At 40.9% G+C, this 14,512-nt stretch overlaps 1 protein-coding gene across 1 annotated transcript; it reads right to left on the reverse strand.

The window, feature by feature from the left end:
- Positions 1–242: 242 nt before the first annotated feature.
- Positions 243–8,150, reverse strand: Clk1 (CDC like kinase 1). Its single transcript, XM_051190253.1, has 12 exons — positions 7,985–8,150; positions 7,372–7,594; positions 6,347–6,437; positions 5,896–5,962; positions 4,498–4,614; positions 4,241–4,407; positions 2,531–2,625; positions 2,316–2,445; positions 1,511–1,593; positions 1,112–1,191; positions 756–846; positions 243–389 (listed from the first exon to the last, which is right to left on the reverse strand). The coding sequence occupies exons 1-12, from the start codon at positions 8,143–8,145 to the stop codon at positions 243–245; spliced, it is 1,452 nt and encodes a 483-aa protein (XP_051046210.1). The 5' UTR covers positions 8,146–8,150.
- Between the last annotated feature and the right edge of the window lie 6,362 nt (positions 8,151–14,512).

Consider the following 14,512-nt stretch of genomic DNA (forward strand, 5'->3'; position numbering starts at 1 on the left):
TAACCAGCCCAAAGCAAAATGACTACAGAAAGACACCAAACTATACAGACTTTTATAAATTCATAAGCACAGTTTATTCCAAATAAATCATTCTATAATTACTGAAAGATGCTTGTTATTTGGCTTGGCCATGTATTTAAGAAATCATATAATACAAAATGTACAAAGCTATACAAAATAACTTATTATTTAAAACTAGACTGATTCAGTCTGTAAGATTGCTCTCAGAGCACTATAAATATTTATAAACTATGCTTTTTAAGCGGGTTAAAGAAAGGATGCTTTAAAGCTTCTCTGAGAGTAATCCTTTTGGCTGGATCATACTCCAACATTTTCCCAATGAGATCAAAAAGAAGCTCATGTTCAGCATCCTGAGATAGCATAAACTCCTGAAACAGAGAAAAACATTCTTATCATTCACTATACATAAATAACAGGAGGATACTCAGAGTCATGGGATGCCAGGTTAACGGGCCTCCTTTCCTAAGCCATCATTAAAATGTTTCTAGAGGGAAGGGGGTAGAGTGGGGAATAAGTTTAGTACAACAGTGCACACTTATAATCCTGTAATTAGCACTGGGAGGCTAATGGGAATTTCTGAGGCTAACCTGGACTGCATAGTAATATAACAGCAAAACTCAAAACTGGGAAGGAACCAGAGAGTGAAGGTCAACAGCAGACTGTGAGGGCCTGGGTTCACTCTATACAAGTGGGAGCATGAAAGTCCTGGTTATCTCAAGACCATGCAAGCTTACCTTCAGAGGCTTACAACGCCGTGAGACGTATCTGCCAGCAGAAGTGTGTTCATCCCAATCTAATCTATCGTGATGGAAATATTTACGTTTCCTAGAACAGTTAAGCACTCACATTTACCATGTTGACCTTATCTAGCAAAGATGAATAGTTGCATCAACTACTGTACTTTTCTAGGTTAAATCTTTTTCTAGAGATCTAAGAAATAGCCAAGCAGTAGAACTAAGTTATTCACCATCAATAAATCAATAATTTGCTGTTTAACTGAAAAAGAATTAGTTTCTGTTTTATTTATAGTTCTGATCAAAATCCAGTGCCACTAAACGGGACATGTCTCAAGTAAAAAATTAAAACATACCTGGTTTTCTGTATCATATGCTTTGGTAGTGGTCCAAGAATCCTTTCCATCATTGCTAAATGTTCCCTGCTATCATGAGTCTAAAATTTAAAAAACAAACAAACAAACCACTTGTTAACCATTCCCCATTCTATTATCCAGTACAAATTTTCTAGTCCCAGCTGTTCAGAAGTCATCAAAACGGCAGATAGCAAAATAACATCACAGCCTGAAGTTTGCCAGTGGTCTTCTCTACATGGTTTATGACAACTACTTAAAATATCTATAAAACTACCTAAGACAAATTACTTATATAACTAGTAAGAAAAAAACTTATTATGTAAATGTATTCTTTGAATTAAAGCAGTTATTTACACTTTTTAAAATGCAAAGCCACTAGAACCCATTTTTGTCACTTACCGGAAAAACTGTAAATCCAAGATAATACTCAATAAGAATACATCCTATACTCCAGACATCACATGGCTGAGACCACCCTAGGGCTGCAAAGCAAAGCACAATGAATGTCAGGGGAAACTTCAATATTTCTTTCTGAAAAACCTTTAGCATAAAACTCAAAAATAAGCCACACTAGCAAGCTATCAAGTACTGAACTTAGTGAGATGCCTCTGCTTGCCTTCAATGTAACAAGGTGTTTGATTTAATCTTACATTCTGACTTTTGTTCACAACACCCCAGGAACATTAGACTCCCAGACACACTTTGGTGCATGGCAGACAATACATCTTTTCAAGTCAGACTCTGGATCACAGCTCAGATTAGTCTTGAACAAGAAGGACTTCCTGACTCAGCGCTCAGGTGCCAGGATCACAGACATATCACATCTGGGTTTGTGTGGTTAGTTACAATATGTAACAATCTCATTTTTAAAGGCTAAACTACTTCCTGATCCACAGCTATTTAGTTGAGATTTCAAGGTTTTTGTTTTTGAAGGAGGACCTCCATATGTGGCTTCTAACACAAGAAATCTACCATGCCTAGCAACTTGAATATACTTAACATAATTTCTAGCAGATTTTCTTTTTGGTAATTCTGGGTATTAGGGTAAGGACTTTGGCAGGTTAGACAAGAGCTGTATATTCCCTATCCTGGAATATTATACGTAATGAGAAAATGGTCAACAGTCATATAATACCCAAAACTATACATTTAATGGTGGCTACAGTAAAACAATGTGGGCTGTTAAAGCATAACAAGCACTGACCTAAAATAACTTCAGGTGCTCTATAATGTCTTGTAGATACCAGTGTACTGTGATGTTCATCATCGTATGTTGCACTTCCAAAGTCCACAACTTTAATATCTGGATTTATTAAGGTACGTTCATCACGTTTCTGAAAACCGTAAGTGAGAAGTTATGAAGGCAAACTGTTGAAACAAAGTATTCACTAGTACCATGACAATATTGTAAGGACTTACCATCTTGGGATTATAAGCCTCCGTGTAGTCAGACTGAACAAGTAAGATGTTTTCAGGCTTTAAGTCTGTGTGAGTCAATTTATTACTGTGCAAAACTGGAAAGAAAACAAAACACATGCCCATAATCTTAGCATTCAACAAAACATGAAAAATCTCAATTTTAGACTAGATTCGACTTTCTCATTTTTGTTTATATCAGGGTCTCTAAGAGAGCAGCCCTGGCTGCTTTCCTAAAACTCACTCTGTAGACCAGGCTGGCCGTGAACTCACAGACATCCACCTGCCTCTGCTTCACCACTCTCTGGCATTGTACTGCCGAATTTTAAGACCTGGGTTCAATTCCCAGCACCTACATCAAGTGGCCCACAACCATCTGTGACCTCAACTCCTGGTGGAATATGACACCCTTGAACTGTGGTAATCTAGCTGTGTTTACATATAAGAAAAAAAGAAAAAACACAATTCCCAAACCTCTCCCGTCTTTATATATATACACATAGATACATACATACATACACATATTAAAAAACAACAATCTTAGTCTAGAAGAAAATTAAATCACTGGAGAAGGAATGGGAGTGTGGGAAATACATGCCTGATCATGAACTATTCCATCCATACAGTGTTATATCTATCTACAGGACTAAGGTGGTTCATACTAGGTCAGGATACAATGACTGTCTCATATCACCAGGGACTAAAATATACCATTCCCCAACTCCAGGGATGCTGGATGTGGTGGCAGCATATTCCCCGATCTCAGCACTAGGAAAGAATGCAAGGTTAGCGTGGACTGCAGTGAGACCATGCCTCTCAAGTAACAGGTCAGCTGAGACTATGGGCCACCATTCCAGCACTTTCGAGAAAAAGGTCAGAGGGTTGCCAGAAGGACGCTGGCAACAGAGTCCAAAACCAGGCTGATTTACAAATCCTGTTCCAGGCCAGCCAGGGCTATGTAATGAGAAACAGGTGTGTTCCAGTGTGGTAATTGTGATGTGGGGGTGGGGTGATTATGAAGCTGAGATTTGTTGCATTTAAAATCTTCAGAGCTGAGGCTAAATCAAGTCATAAGCATATACCTTTCTTTTTGTTTTGACAGGGTCTTAATGTAGTAGCCCAGGTTGGTCTCAAATCAAGATACAAAACCATAAATGTCCTCAAAACTCTGATCTTTTTGCCATCTAGTAAAGGCTAGAATTACAGGCATGTACTACCACGCCCAGCTTAAGTGGCATCGGAGAACATACCTAAGGTTTTATACATGTGAAGCAAAAGCACTCTACCAACTTACCAAATTCCTAGCTTTCTATGTTGGATAACACCATTCAAGGAATTAAACACTGAAGACCAACGACCTGTTAGCAACTAAATCTTATTTCACACTTAATCATTTCTCTCCTCTGGCGACTGAACCTAACAGTGTCAGAGACCCAAACTCTACAGTATTATTGCCAATTATACAGTTATCAGATGTACCTTAAATCTTTTGAACCACAACCCCCAATCCTGCATCTACTCTCAGACCAGGCTTTTCAATTCCACAGTAAAGTTCATCTTTTCATTGTCTGAGGTAATGGGAACAGAACAAAGAGGCCTCATCTGTCAGTGAACTATAGCCCCCACTCCCACTAGGTTCTCTTTTTTAAGGATCCAAATTAGTCTTGACATTAGCCTCACATTCAAGTTTTGGAAGGTGTGTCAAGAACTTACAATTTACAGATCTGCATATCTGATATGCCATGGTTCTAATATGATCCAGTCGAAATGGCAGAAAACCATTTTCCTTAATGAAGTCATAAGTACTAAGACCCAGAAGCTCAAACACAATGCAAACGTGACCACGATGCTCAAACCACTCCAACATCTGGACACAGCGGCTATAATAAACATGAAAAAATAATAACTCAATAGAGCTTACAATTCAAATCGATCTGAAACTATTTCCCATGTTTTAATTTGATACTTACAAAGTACTGTGGGGATCTGTTGTATTTAAGTGCTCCAGAACTTGGATTTCGGATCGAGCAGCTTCACAGTATCGATCCACATTTTTAACTATTTTTACTGCTACATGTCTACCTCCCCTGTAAGAAAGAATAAATCTAAATGAAAAAGGTGATAATCCAAGCTGGGCATAGTGGCATATGCCTTTAATCCCAAGCACTCTGAAGACTTTAACTGTATCACAACTCATGAGTTATCCTTTGTTCCTCCGCCTAAAGAATATATGTAAGAACAGTCTAGATTAACACTATATTGAGATAGTGTTACCTCAATCTACCTCCTAACCAAAACTCAAAACAAATATAGTTAGTTTTTTCTTATGGTGTCTACCCATAGTCAAGAACTATCTCAAATACCCCTCCAGAAAAGTTGGCGCTAGGTCTCAGAACCTTACAGCTTCTCCCAACTCCACTCATTTAGAAATGTTTCTACTATTCCCAGGGCAGGGTATCTACAGTTAATCAATAATAATGGTTGTTTTGTATAAATAAGATTCCATATCCTATATTTTTGGTTATGAGCCTAGCCTTTACTGATTGAGCCATCATCTGTCATCCCAGGATGAAACACAAATGTTTCATTTATTGGGGGGAGGTGCAAAAGAACCACCACCAAAATCTACCATTAAAAACATTACTTAGGGGCTGGAAGGACTGCTCAGCAATCAGTTAACAGCATGTGCTTATTTATGGAAGTACAGAGTTCAATCCCCATTACCCCACAATGAGCAGCTCACAACCACCTGGAGGGACAGACACCCTCTTCCTTCTTCCAACCTGTAACTCATATGCATTCATGTGCTCGCACACATACAATTAAAAATCTTAAAACATTATCAACATGCTGAATCTTTCTTAACTACCAACATGGGCCAGGGTTGAAGATTTGATGGACATAAATACCTACACCTTTGACACCCATCTAGGAGAGTAACCAGCAAGCAGCCCTTACCGTCACCAGAACTCATTATGACTTTCTTTAAAGCAAAACCCAAAACCCAAGTCTCCTCACACCCTTTGATGCTGCTGGGAATTAAATTCAGCTTACTGTCTACCCTACCCCCCCCCCAACCCAGCTGGGAAGCTACAAATATTATTTAGTTGATTTTGTCTAAAAAACAAAGTACTAGAGGCCAGGTGTTATGGTATACACCTTGGATCCCAGCACTCAAGAGGAAGTAGGATTTCTGTGAGTTCAGGCCTGCACAGTAAGAACCTGTTTCAAAACTGCCAAATAAAGAGAAAGCACCTTTATCTATGAATCTTTTAAACCCTAAATCAAAAGACCCAAGCCAAAAGGTTAAATGACTATCAGCTAAACCAATTCTCTACTAAGAACTCAAATGTAATCTTGAAACTTACATTTTATGATCGATGCACTCCACTACTTTTCCAAAAGCACCTTCACCTAAAGTATTAACAATTTCATCTAAAAAAGAGAAACAAATTTCACTTATAACAAGAAGTAGAAACAATGTACTTAAATGCTATCAATGCAGATTATACTATGTTATGCTACAAATTTCCTCATCACTAATTACTTATCAGCCAACACAATCCAAAAACATTACTATTCTTAGAACTGATTTCATTTTCAGGCTAATTTCATTTACTTGATTTACTGCTCTGGAATTTCTGTACAACAAATATTAAAACTCTCAAGAAAGCAAAGACACAATCCCCTCCCACCAAAAGAAATGAAAACAAAGGAACAGAAAGAACAAAGATTTCCAAATCCCTGCAACCTTAATCTATATATACATATAGATTATGTTATCTGAAAAGTTAATAAGTGTTGAAAAATATTCTATACATCTTGCACTTAGTACGTCTCCACTCTGACAGATCAGGTGACCCTCCTCATCATCCTCTACACTCCTGGTTCTTTTCCTTCGGTGACTCTTCTGGAAACGTCAAGTGGGCGGCACCAAGATCATCCAGCCAATCAATATACCCGAGTGAATTCAGGTCAGAATACGAAATTCATTCAGCGGGGAGATATTCAGGCATTCAGATACACGCCAGGCCACAAACAGTTGGCAGGAGCAATTTCAAATTCAGTCCCCAGAAATTCACAGGGCACATAGTTTATGTTAACAGGAGAAAAACATGGCAAGGAACAGATTTTCAGATAAGATGCTCAAAATGGTAATGCAACAAAACATAAACACAATTGTTTTTCTTAAAAAAAAAAAAAAAAAAGATGATTATCTGTAGCATTCACTGAAACATATTTTAAGTTTCTAGTGTCCTAACTTCATGCTACAAAACTGTAGAATTTATTATTTGTAGTACACTGTGGCCAAATTAAGATTCCCTTACTAAGAAAGTATTAAAACATAGTCCTAATTTTGGGAGGAAAAAAGATTTGGTATATAACAACATTATAGCATTTAAAATGTCATCTGATATATTTCCAAATTAACACATGAAACCATTAAGTTCAAATCTGTAGCTTGCTTAATGAGAAAAAGATTACAGAACAGGTTAAAGTAAGTCATAACTAACCCTTACACAAAATATCTAATTCTTTGTGATAAACTGACTGAACTTATTCAATAAGATTTTCTAAAATAGCATTAAAACCTCTTAAAATATAAGTTACCACCCTCCACTAATGTAATGACAATCAGTAGCTAACAGATATTAATCTACTATTACAGAACTAAATATACATTGTTTTCATGATTTCCTATGCAATGCACAAATACTTAAAGAATATTCCTGCAAGCTGGAGCTGTGGTGTATAATTAACCTTAATTTTTCTGAAACACAATTTTGCTTTCCTGTTCTCCATGGGAAATAAAAACTTTCAGAATGCTTAAAAAGTGCTCATACCCCAAGTGAATGATGATGTGAATTGTGGTGAACCCTGTGGTTACTTTTGTAGCTGCTTCTTCCGCTTCTACCAGAGGACTTGCTACTATGATTCTGATATCTGCTTTCATGTTCTCCATAGTAATAGCCTGGCTCACATCCCATGTAGTCATTCCTATATTCGTCAATGTAGCGCCGACTATGATAATCTCTCTCATTTAGGGATCTGATTCCCAGATAATAGCTAGAAGAGAAAAGTTCATTTTACAAACACACACACAAAACCCAAAACCCAACAACGAATTCCCAAGTTCTCTTTGCAGTGTACAGCATTGAACTTGAGACAGTTGCCAAAGCTAAACTGCCACTCAACTATAGTCCTCCAGTAATCCCTTGATTATTCTAGTTAGTGATATCAGTTACATAGGCCCTAGGGCTGTATGCATGACAAACATTCTACATCTGAGCTACAGTACCAGGCCAAAAGTATTTTTTTAATTGTTTTTGAAGACAGAGTTTCTCTGTGTAGTCCTGGCTGTCCTTGAACTCAAGAGATCACCTGCTTCTGCCTCTGGTAGTGTGCCTGATGGAACCAAACTGTCTCCTGTTCCCAGCCCATAACTGCCCTTCTTACCTATCAGTCGTTTTGGAGTGATTATATTTGCATCGCTTATGATCTTGGGCACTGCTGTGTGATCTCTTCTTTCTTTTATGACTGCTGCTGTTCCTCCACGCTCCATATTCCCAATCTCTTTCATCCCAGTCAGGACAGTAAGTTCTCTTTAAATGCCTCATTCTACAAAAAAGACATTTCCCCCCCAGTTAATTGGATTTCTGTGATGTTCAGTAATAAAAGCTTTCTTTGTACATTCAGGTTTTTTTTTTTTTGGGGGGGGGGTCCTTCTCCAAAGGTGTCACTACATAGTTCTAGTAGTAGTCTAGTAGACTTGACCTCAGAGACCTGCCTGCCTCTGCCTCTGGAGTACTGGTATTAAAGGTGTTATTGTGCCCAGCATTGACCTTTTGTTTTTAAATCGATGTTCTGAAATTTTTGCATTGTCTCATATTCTGGAATCTGAATTTTATTCAGATTTTCTACCTTGCTCTCACCACCCAATTTATAAAATTGGAAAAAGAGATTGCTATATAGCTTAGGGAAATTTTAACCGTCACCCTTCCAGAAGTACAAATTACAGGTTCATGTATGATTCAATTCCTATCAGGAACAAGTCTCCCTCAGTACAACAGCAACTAACCCTAATTTATCTGTTTACAAATTCAGTAAAAATGTTGTTTGGCTGATAACCTCATTTTCCAATATTCCTTCAAGTAAATTTCTATGGTGCCTGCTGGTATCTTGACTGCTAGCAAAGTGAGACAGAAAAATAATATGGAAATATGGTAAAGAACGCCTGAGAAGGAAAAATGAGTGCCTGCCGAACTGGCTTGTCTTTTATGCTGAGCCAGCAAACTTCAGGCATCAATAAGGCCAATTTACTTACAGGGCAGTCCATAATGATGAAGGCAAAACTGTTTACTTAGAGGGGAGATGATTCATACTCGTAGGGTGCACCCCTCCCTAAAGGTAAACAATGCCTTCTTTTATTTACAAAGGAAAAACATTTTAATTTTTAAACAATGCCCCCTAAGGAGTACATTTCACAAATGTTTACAAAAGGAAAAAAACACTTTATTTTTGTTTATTTTTCGAAACAGGGCTTCTCTGTGTAGCTTTGGAACCTCTCCTAGAACTCCCTCAGTAGACCAGGCTGGCCTCGATCTCAGAGATCCGCCTGCCTCTGCCTTACCGAGAGCTGGGACTAAAGGAGTACGCCAACACCGCCCGGCTTAAAATATGGTTAACTTTCAACACAAGTCCAGCCTTTATGCCCTTTTCAAAACAAAGAGGATTTCACACTCTGGATCCACCTAAATCCTACAGCCATTTTTGTAAAACCAACTCTTATTCGTACAAGCCCCGTCCTTTTCTCTTTTTTACACCTTTCTGTTTAATAAGCTCAACTTTGCTTTGTAGTGGCTGCCTCTGAAATCCTGTTCCTTCGTGGAAGCCGGGTTTTGCCTTGGTTGGAGTCAGTAAGCTGCCCCCATAGCGCCCACCTTTCGCTTCTAACTCAAAAAGGAAAGAAACTGCACCCAAATTGTGTCGTGCCAGTCCTTTCCTCGGACTCCTAAATCTGCTCTCTTCCACCACGGAGAGCAAAACCTCTCCTGCAGAGTCCGGGCGCAGGCCGCGCCCTGGCGGCGCCATTCCGCAGGCGAGCGCGCCCTTCGCCACCGCCATCTTAGGTGGCGCCGCGGTCGCGGGGCGTCGGCAGCCGGGCCGCCCGGGCGGCGGACACCGCGCCCACCAGCAGCCAGAAAGCGGAGCGAGCGGGAGTTCCGCAGGCCTGAGCAGAGGCCGCTGCGTGCGGCTCAGCCCCGAAGGGCCGCGGCGGGGACGACGCGCGACACCCAGGGAAGTCAAAGGAGCAGACGGCGGGCAGCGCCCGCACACGAGGGTCCCCGACAGACACCACCGCCTCTTACCTCCCGCAGAGACTCCAACCTCGGCAGCAAAGCTCGCAAGGCGGCGGTGGAAGAGCGCGGCGACGACGAAGGCGACGAGCTCCCAGCACAAAATGGAGCTGACAGCCGCTACGCAAGATTCTTCTCGAAAACACGGTGACGCCAGCGGGGCGGGGCCTGCGCCTACTCTGAGTGCGCAGGCGCGGGTCCGTCCGGAGCGGGCGGGGGAGGACGGTCCAGACGCTGGCTTCCTGAGAATTCTAAACACAATGCCGGTTTCAGTAATAGTCTCCTGCTCACAGAGAAAAGAGTCTGACTCTGCGAACACCAGAAACAAGGAAGACGAGGGAAGCAAGGTAAAAAGTAGCACCTGCCCTGATTGCAACTTTTTAAATGTTTTAAAACACCACCAACAAAGCAGCTCGAGTTAGTAACGAGCTTGGTTTTTGCAATTTGACCAATTGCATGTGGTGTGACATGCACTGAAATTGAATATATTCCCAGAAGCTTTTTTGTTTGGTTGGGTTTTTGTTCTTGTTTTTTTTTGGGGGGGGGGTTGTTTTTTGCTTTTTTGAGGCAGGGTTCTCTATGTAGCCCTGGCTTTTCTCTATAACTCTGTCTGTCCTAGAACTTGCTTTGTAGTCAAGGCTGGCTTTGGAGATCCTCCTACCTCTCCCTCCTGAGAGCTAGGATTAAAGGTGTGCCACCACCGCCCAGAATATTTATAATAACCCTGGAAACAAAGATCTTGAAAGACCCCCCCAGAGACCCCAAGAGTTTGGAGCCTGTCAGGGGGAAGGCCCTTGCCCCCAAGAGAGGAGACCAGACCACTGGATGCAAGTGCAAGAGGTTGTTTATTGTTTACACAGGTACCTGTGGACGCTTCAGTCTTTCGGGGGACTGAGCGTGCTGAGGTTAAAACTCAGGCAGTTTATATAGGGTTGGGGTGGCAAGAAGCAGGCTTACAGAAGCAGAAGCATGGTTACAGGGATTTCATTGTTTCATCTAAATGTAGCAGTTGTAGTTAACCAAGGACAGTTGGTTATTCCGGTTGGGCACAAATAATACAAAGAATTCAGTTATGACTATCTCAGCATACTGGACACTGTCCTGCTGACCTTGCTTTGGTCCAAGCTGCAGACCACAGATATCTGGTTGGCGTTGGATGAGAGCAGCACCTGGTTCCCTCCAGTACTTTTCTCATAACTTGACCTTGGCAAATTAGCAAGAGCAATTTAAACAGGCAATAAGCATAGTGGGGGTCTTTCAATCTGAACATATCTATGCCTGTTTCTTGATTGGTTTGAGAAGACGTACCCTAAATGGGTCAATTCTTCAGCCAGGGTCTTGGACTGGATTTAAAAAAGAAAAAGAAAAAAAAAAAAAAAAAAAAAAAGAAGCCAGGTGTTGGAGAGATAGCTTAGTGGTTAAGAGCACTGACCTTTCTTCCAAAGGACCTGGGTTCAATTCCCAGGATCCACAGAGTGGCTTACAGCCATCTGTAATTCCAGTCTGTGGGCACAGTCAGACAGGCAGGTAAAATACCATGCACATAAAAATAAATGAATTTAAAAGAGAGGGCGGGGAATGACCAAGCTAAGACCCAGCAGTCATCTGTTTTTTGACTATTGATGCTATACCACCAGTGTAAAGTTTCAAACCCACCACAAACGGCTGAGGGGCCTACTCAACATCTCAGGATCTGATCTGACCTCCAGATTCTCCCAGCATCCCTCAGTCCCTACCTGTTATAGGGTATAGCAGACACACCTGCCTTCTACTAGATCTACTAGGAAAACATGTTTTAAATAGCAACCACGTGGCTCTCCTCCATCTTGGCTGATGACTTTCAAGATGTAAGCTGCCACATGATAGGAAGCCAATTTTACTAAGGTTAAAGGGTACAGGCCATGTGACTTCACCTATTTTTTTCCCCTTTGAGGCAAGAGTTTCTCTGTGTAACAGCACTTGCTATCTTAGAACTCACTCTCTCAAGATCAGGCTGGCCTCGAACTGACAAAGATCTGCCTGGCTCTGCCTCCCAAGTGCTGAAACTAAAGGTGTGAGCCATCACCACCAAGCATTAGAGATTTAAATCTAAGTACTTGTGTCACTGGTAACTGTAAAACAGCAAGCTTCTAGAAACACCATGTTTAATAAGTAAGGTATATTTGATAAATAAGATATGTTTTAATTTTTTAAGGTTAAACCTAACAGCTGCAAAATCCTAAAGCTGCAAAGTCCTAATCTTATAAAAAAGAAACTAACATTATAAACTGTTAATGATTAAGCCATGCAAACTAATAGTCACCATGTAAGTGATCAAATTCCTTAATGTGTTGAAAACTACACTTGTAGTCATGCCTAGTATCAATGTAATTATAAGAACTCGCTTTATTTAGCCTCGTGTATGTTTTCAAAGTTAAGCCTAAAACAGTTAACTAGAAACAAGCAAAATTTCTTTAGTTTAGATATACTTGAGAGGTGGTTCCCAAACTCTTCAGAGATCCACTGAATATGGCATTTACTGTTTAGTAAAAAAGCTTCTCATGATAGAAGTGCTAGTTCCTGCTAGCTCCCCTGAGAGCTCCAAAGATGACAAGGCATAGAAGAACTCTACCTGGAGCTTGCTTTTATGTGGCAAAGCTGGTCACTGAGTGAAAACTGCCCGTCACCTCCCTCCTCCACCCCACACAGGTCCTGGTCCAAACTATGCACAATTGATTGCTCTGCTTTGCCTAGACAAGGTAGGCTGGTCCTTCAAATTCTTCATCCAAGGGAAAGTCTGTTGGACCTTCTGGGCCTGGTGCCGAAGGCCAAAGACTTACACTGCCCTGGGGCCCAACCTGTGTCCCCATTGAACAAGGAGAAACCTAGCAGATTGTCCAGAGAGCCGTTAAGTTTCTGTCATTTTTAATAGATTCTGGAGCTGTTTGATCTGCATTTTCTGCAGATCTCTGGAGTTGAGGACTAGGCTAGTAATAGCTTTGTCAGCTTAACAGCAGCAACCAAGGCTTCAGTTTACAGTTCTCTTCATCTGTAAAACTCAGGCCCCAAGCCTCCTTTCCAGACCTCCAGCTGAGAATGACTTTCCCTTGCTAAGACTAAGAAGGGATAAGTTCACAAAACAGGTCCCAACACGTAAATTTTTACTATTTTTTTATTTAAAGTAACTTGCTTTACATTGACTGGTGTCAGTAATCAGCCACCTATGTCTCATGGTAAATGATTGGATTTTTAAAAAGTAATTTAAGGTATATAAAAAAATGTTTCAGATTTCTTTCCCTCGTATGCTACTGTTAAGGCTTAAAAGTTCAGAGTTTTAACACTAAGGGGTTCTGATAAGCTATTAATCTAGCTCTGGTAAGCACTGACTACTATTATCAGCCACAAGCTTGAGATTTTAAATTTCCTTTGGTTGTCTTTGAAGTTCAGACTTAAAGATTACTTCTCAATGGGCCAAAAAAAAAAAAAAAAAAAAAAAAAAAAAAAAATCTGTGCAATCTCTGGCTCTGGCTACACCTAGGCTCTGGATAGAGGAACAAGTGTACATGCTTTTAGCCAAAACCATTTTGGGTTTTCCAGCTTTTACTGTGATTCAAAAATCTATTGCCTTTTCTGCAAGATAGGATTTCTATTGCTTTGGAGGCTCCTAGAACCTAGAACTAGCTCTGTAAACCAGGCAGGAACTCACAGAGATCCGCCTGCCTGTGCCTCTGCCTTCCAAATGCTGAGACTAAAGGTGTGCACCACCCACACCCAGCTACCACTTTTTATAAACTTAAAAAGATTCATGGAAACTTCCAGGAGTAGACTTGGATCCACCCTCAAAGGACTCTGTCAATTAACAGCTTGTTTCCTCACCTGCCTATTATTGAGGGTGGGATCTCCCTGGTCTTGGGAATCCCCTCCCCTAACTACCAGGACCATGGATCTACAAGTTTCAAATGTGCAGCTAAGAAACTTTCCCCTAAACTCCTTAACTTTACCCTCTGCCCCTAATATATATCTGTCCCAGCAGATTTCCAATCAATTAAAGACTACTAACTGCTCCAACTGCTACCTGCACACTCTTAACCCCAGATGGTTCCACAGAACCTGAACAGTGATTAAAACAGCCTGCTGCTTCCAGTCTTGGCCAACATTCCAGCTTTTTGGGTCCCTAACAATGATGCCCCAATGTCAGTAGGAAGTAGTAAAAATGATTAAATCATCCCTTATCATTTATTATCAACAACAAGGCTGGGATGTCAAGTTTCAAACACAGGACAAATTGCTGAGGTGTGTATTTAAGTTATCCAAGTAGACCTGGCCCCTAGGTTCTCCCAGGATTTCAGTTCCTACCTGCTACAGAATAAATCATACACCCCACCCTCTACCCTGAACTCTCCAGCCCAGGGTCTGGGCTGCCCTTTGGCCAGAGGCTCTTCCCTATATAATCCAGACATTTTGGTTACCTGCCCTTTGTACCTATGGTCTTCTGGCTGCTGTACTTGGTTCCTCTCTCCATTCCCCTCTCCCACATGGTCCAGCTTGGTCTGGTCACGTCCACTCTGGACTCTCCCAGATGTCCCTGCCTCTACCTAAACTCTCCCTTTTATGTATAATAAACTTTCTCCTCCACCACACTTAGGAG

Source organism: Phodopus roborovskii, unplaced genomic scaffold (genome assembly GCF_943737965.1).
Source record: "Phodopus roborovskii unplaced genomic scaffold, PHOROB, whole genome shotgun sequence".
Classification (NCBI taxonomy): domain Eukaryota; kingdom Metazoa; phylum Chordata; class Mammalia; order Rodentia; family Cricetidae; genus Phodopus; species Phodopus roborovskii.

Coding starts and splice junctions, on each gene's coding strand:
- Clk1 (XM_051190253.1), bottom strand. CDS start 8,145: ATGAGGCATTTAAAGAGAACTTACTGTCCTGACTGGGATGAAAGAGAT. Junction 5,963..6,346: donor AGACGTACTAAGTGCAAGAT/GTATAGAATATT, acceptor TCTCTTTTTTAG/ATGAAATTGTTAATACTTTA. Junction 4,615..5,895: donor GAGTGCATCGATCATAAAAT/GTAAGTTTCAAG, acceptor TCTTTCTTACAG/GGGAGGTAGACATGTAGCAG.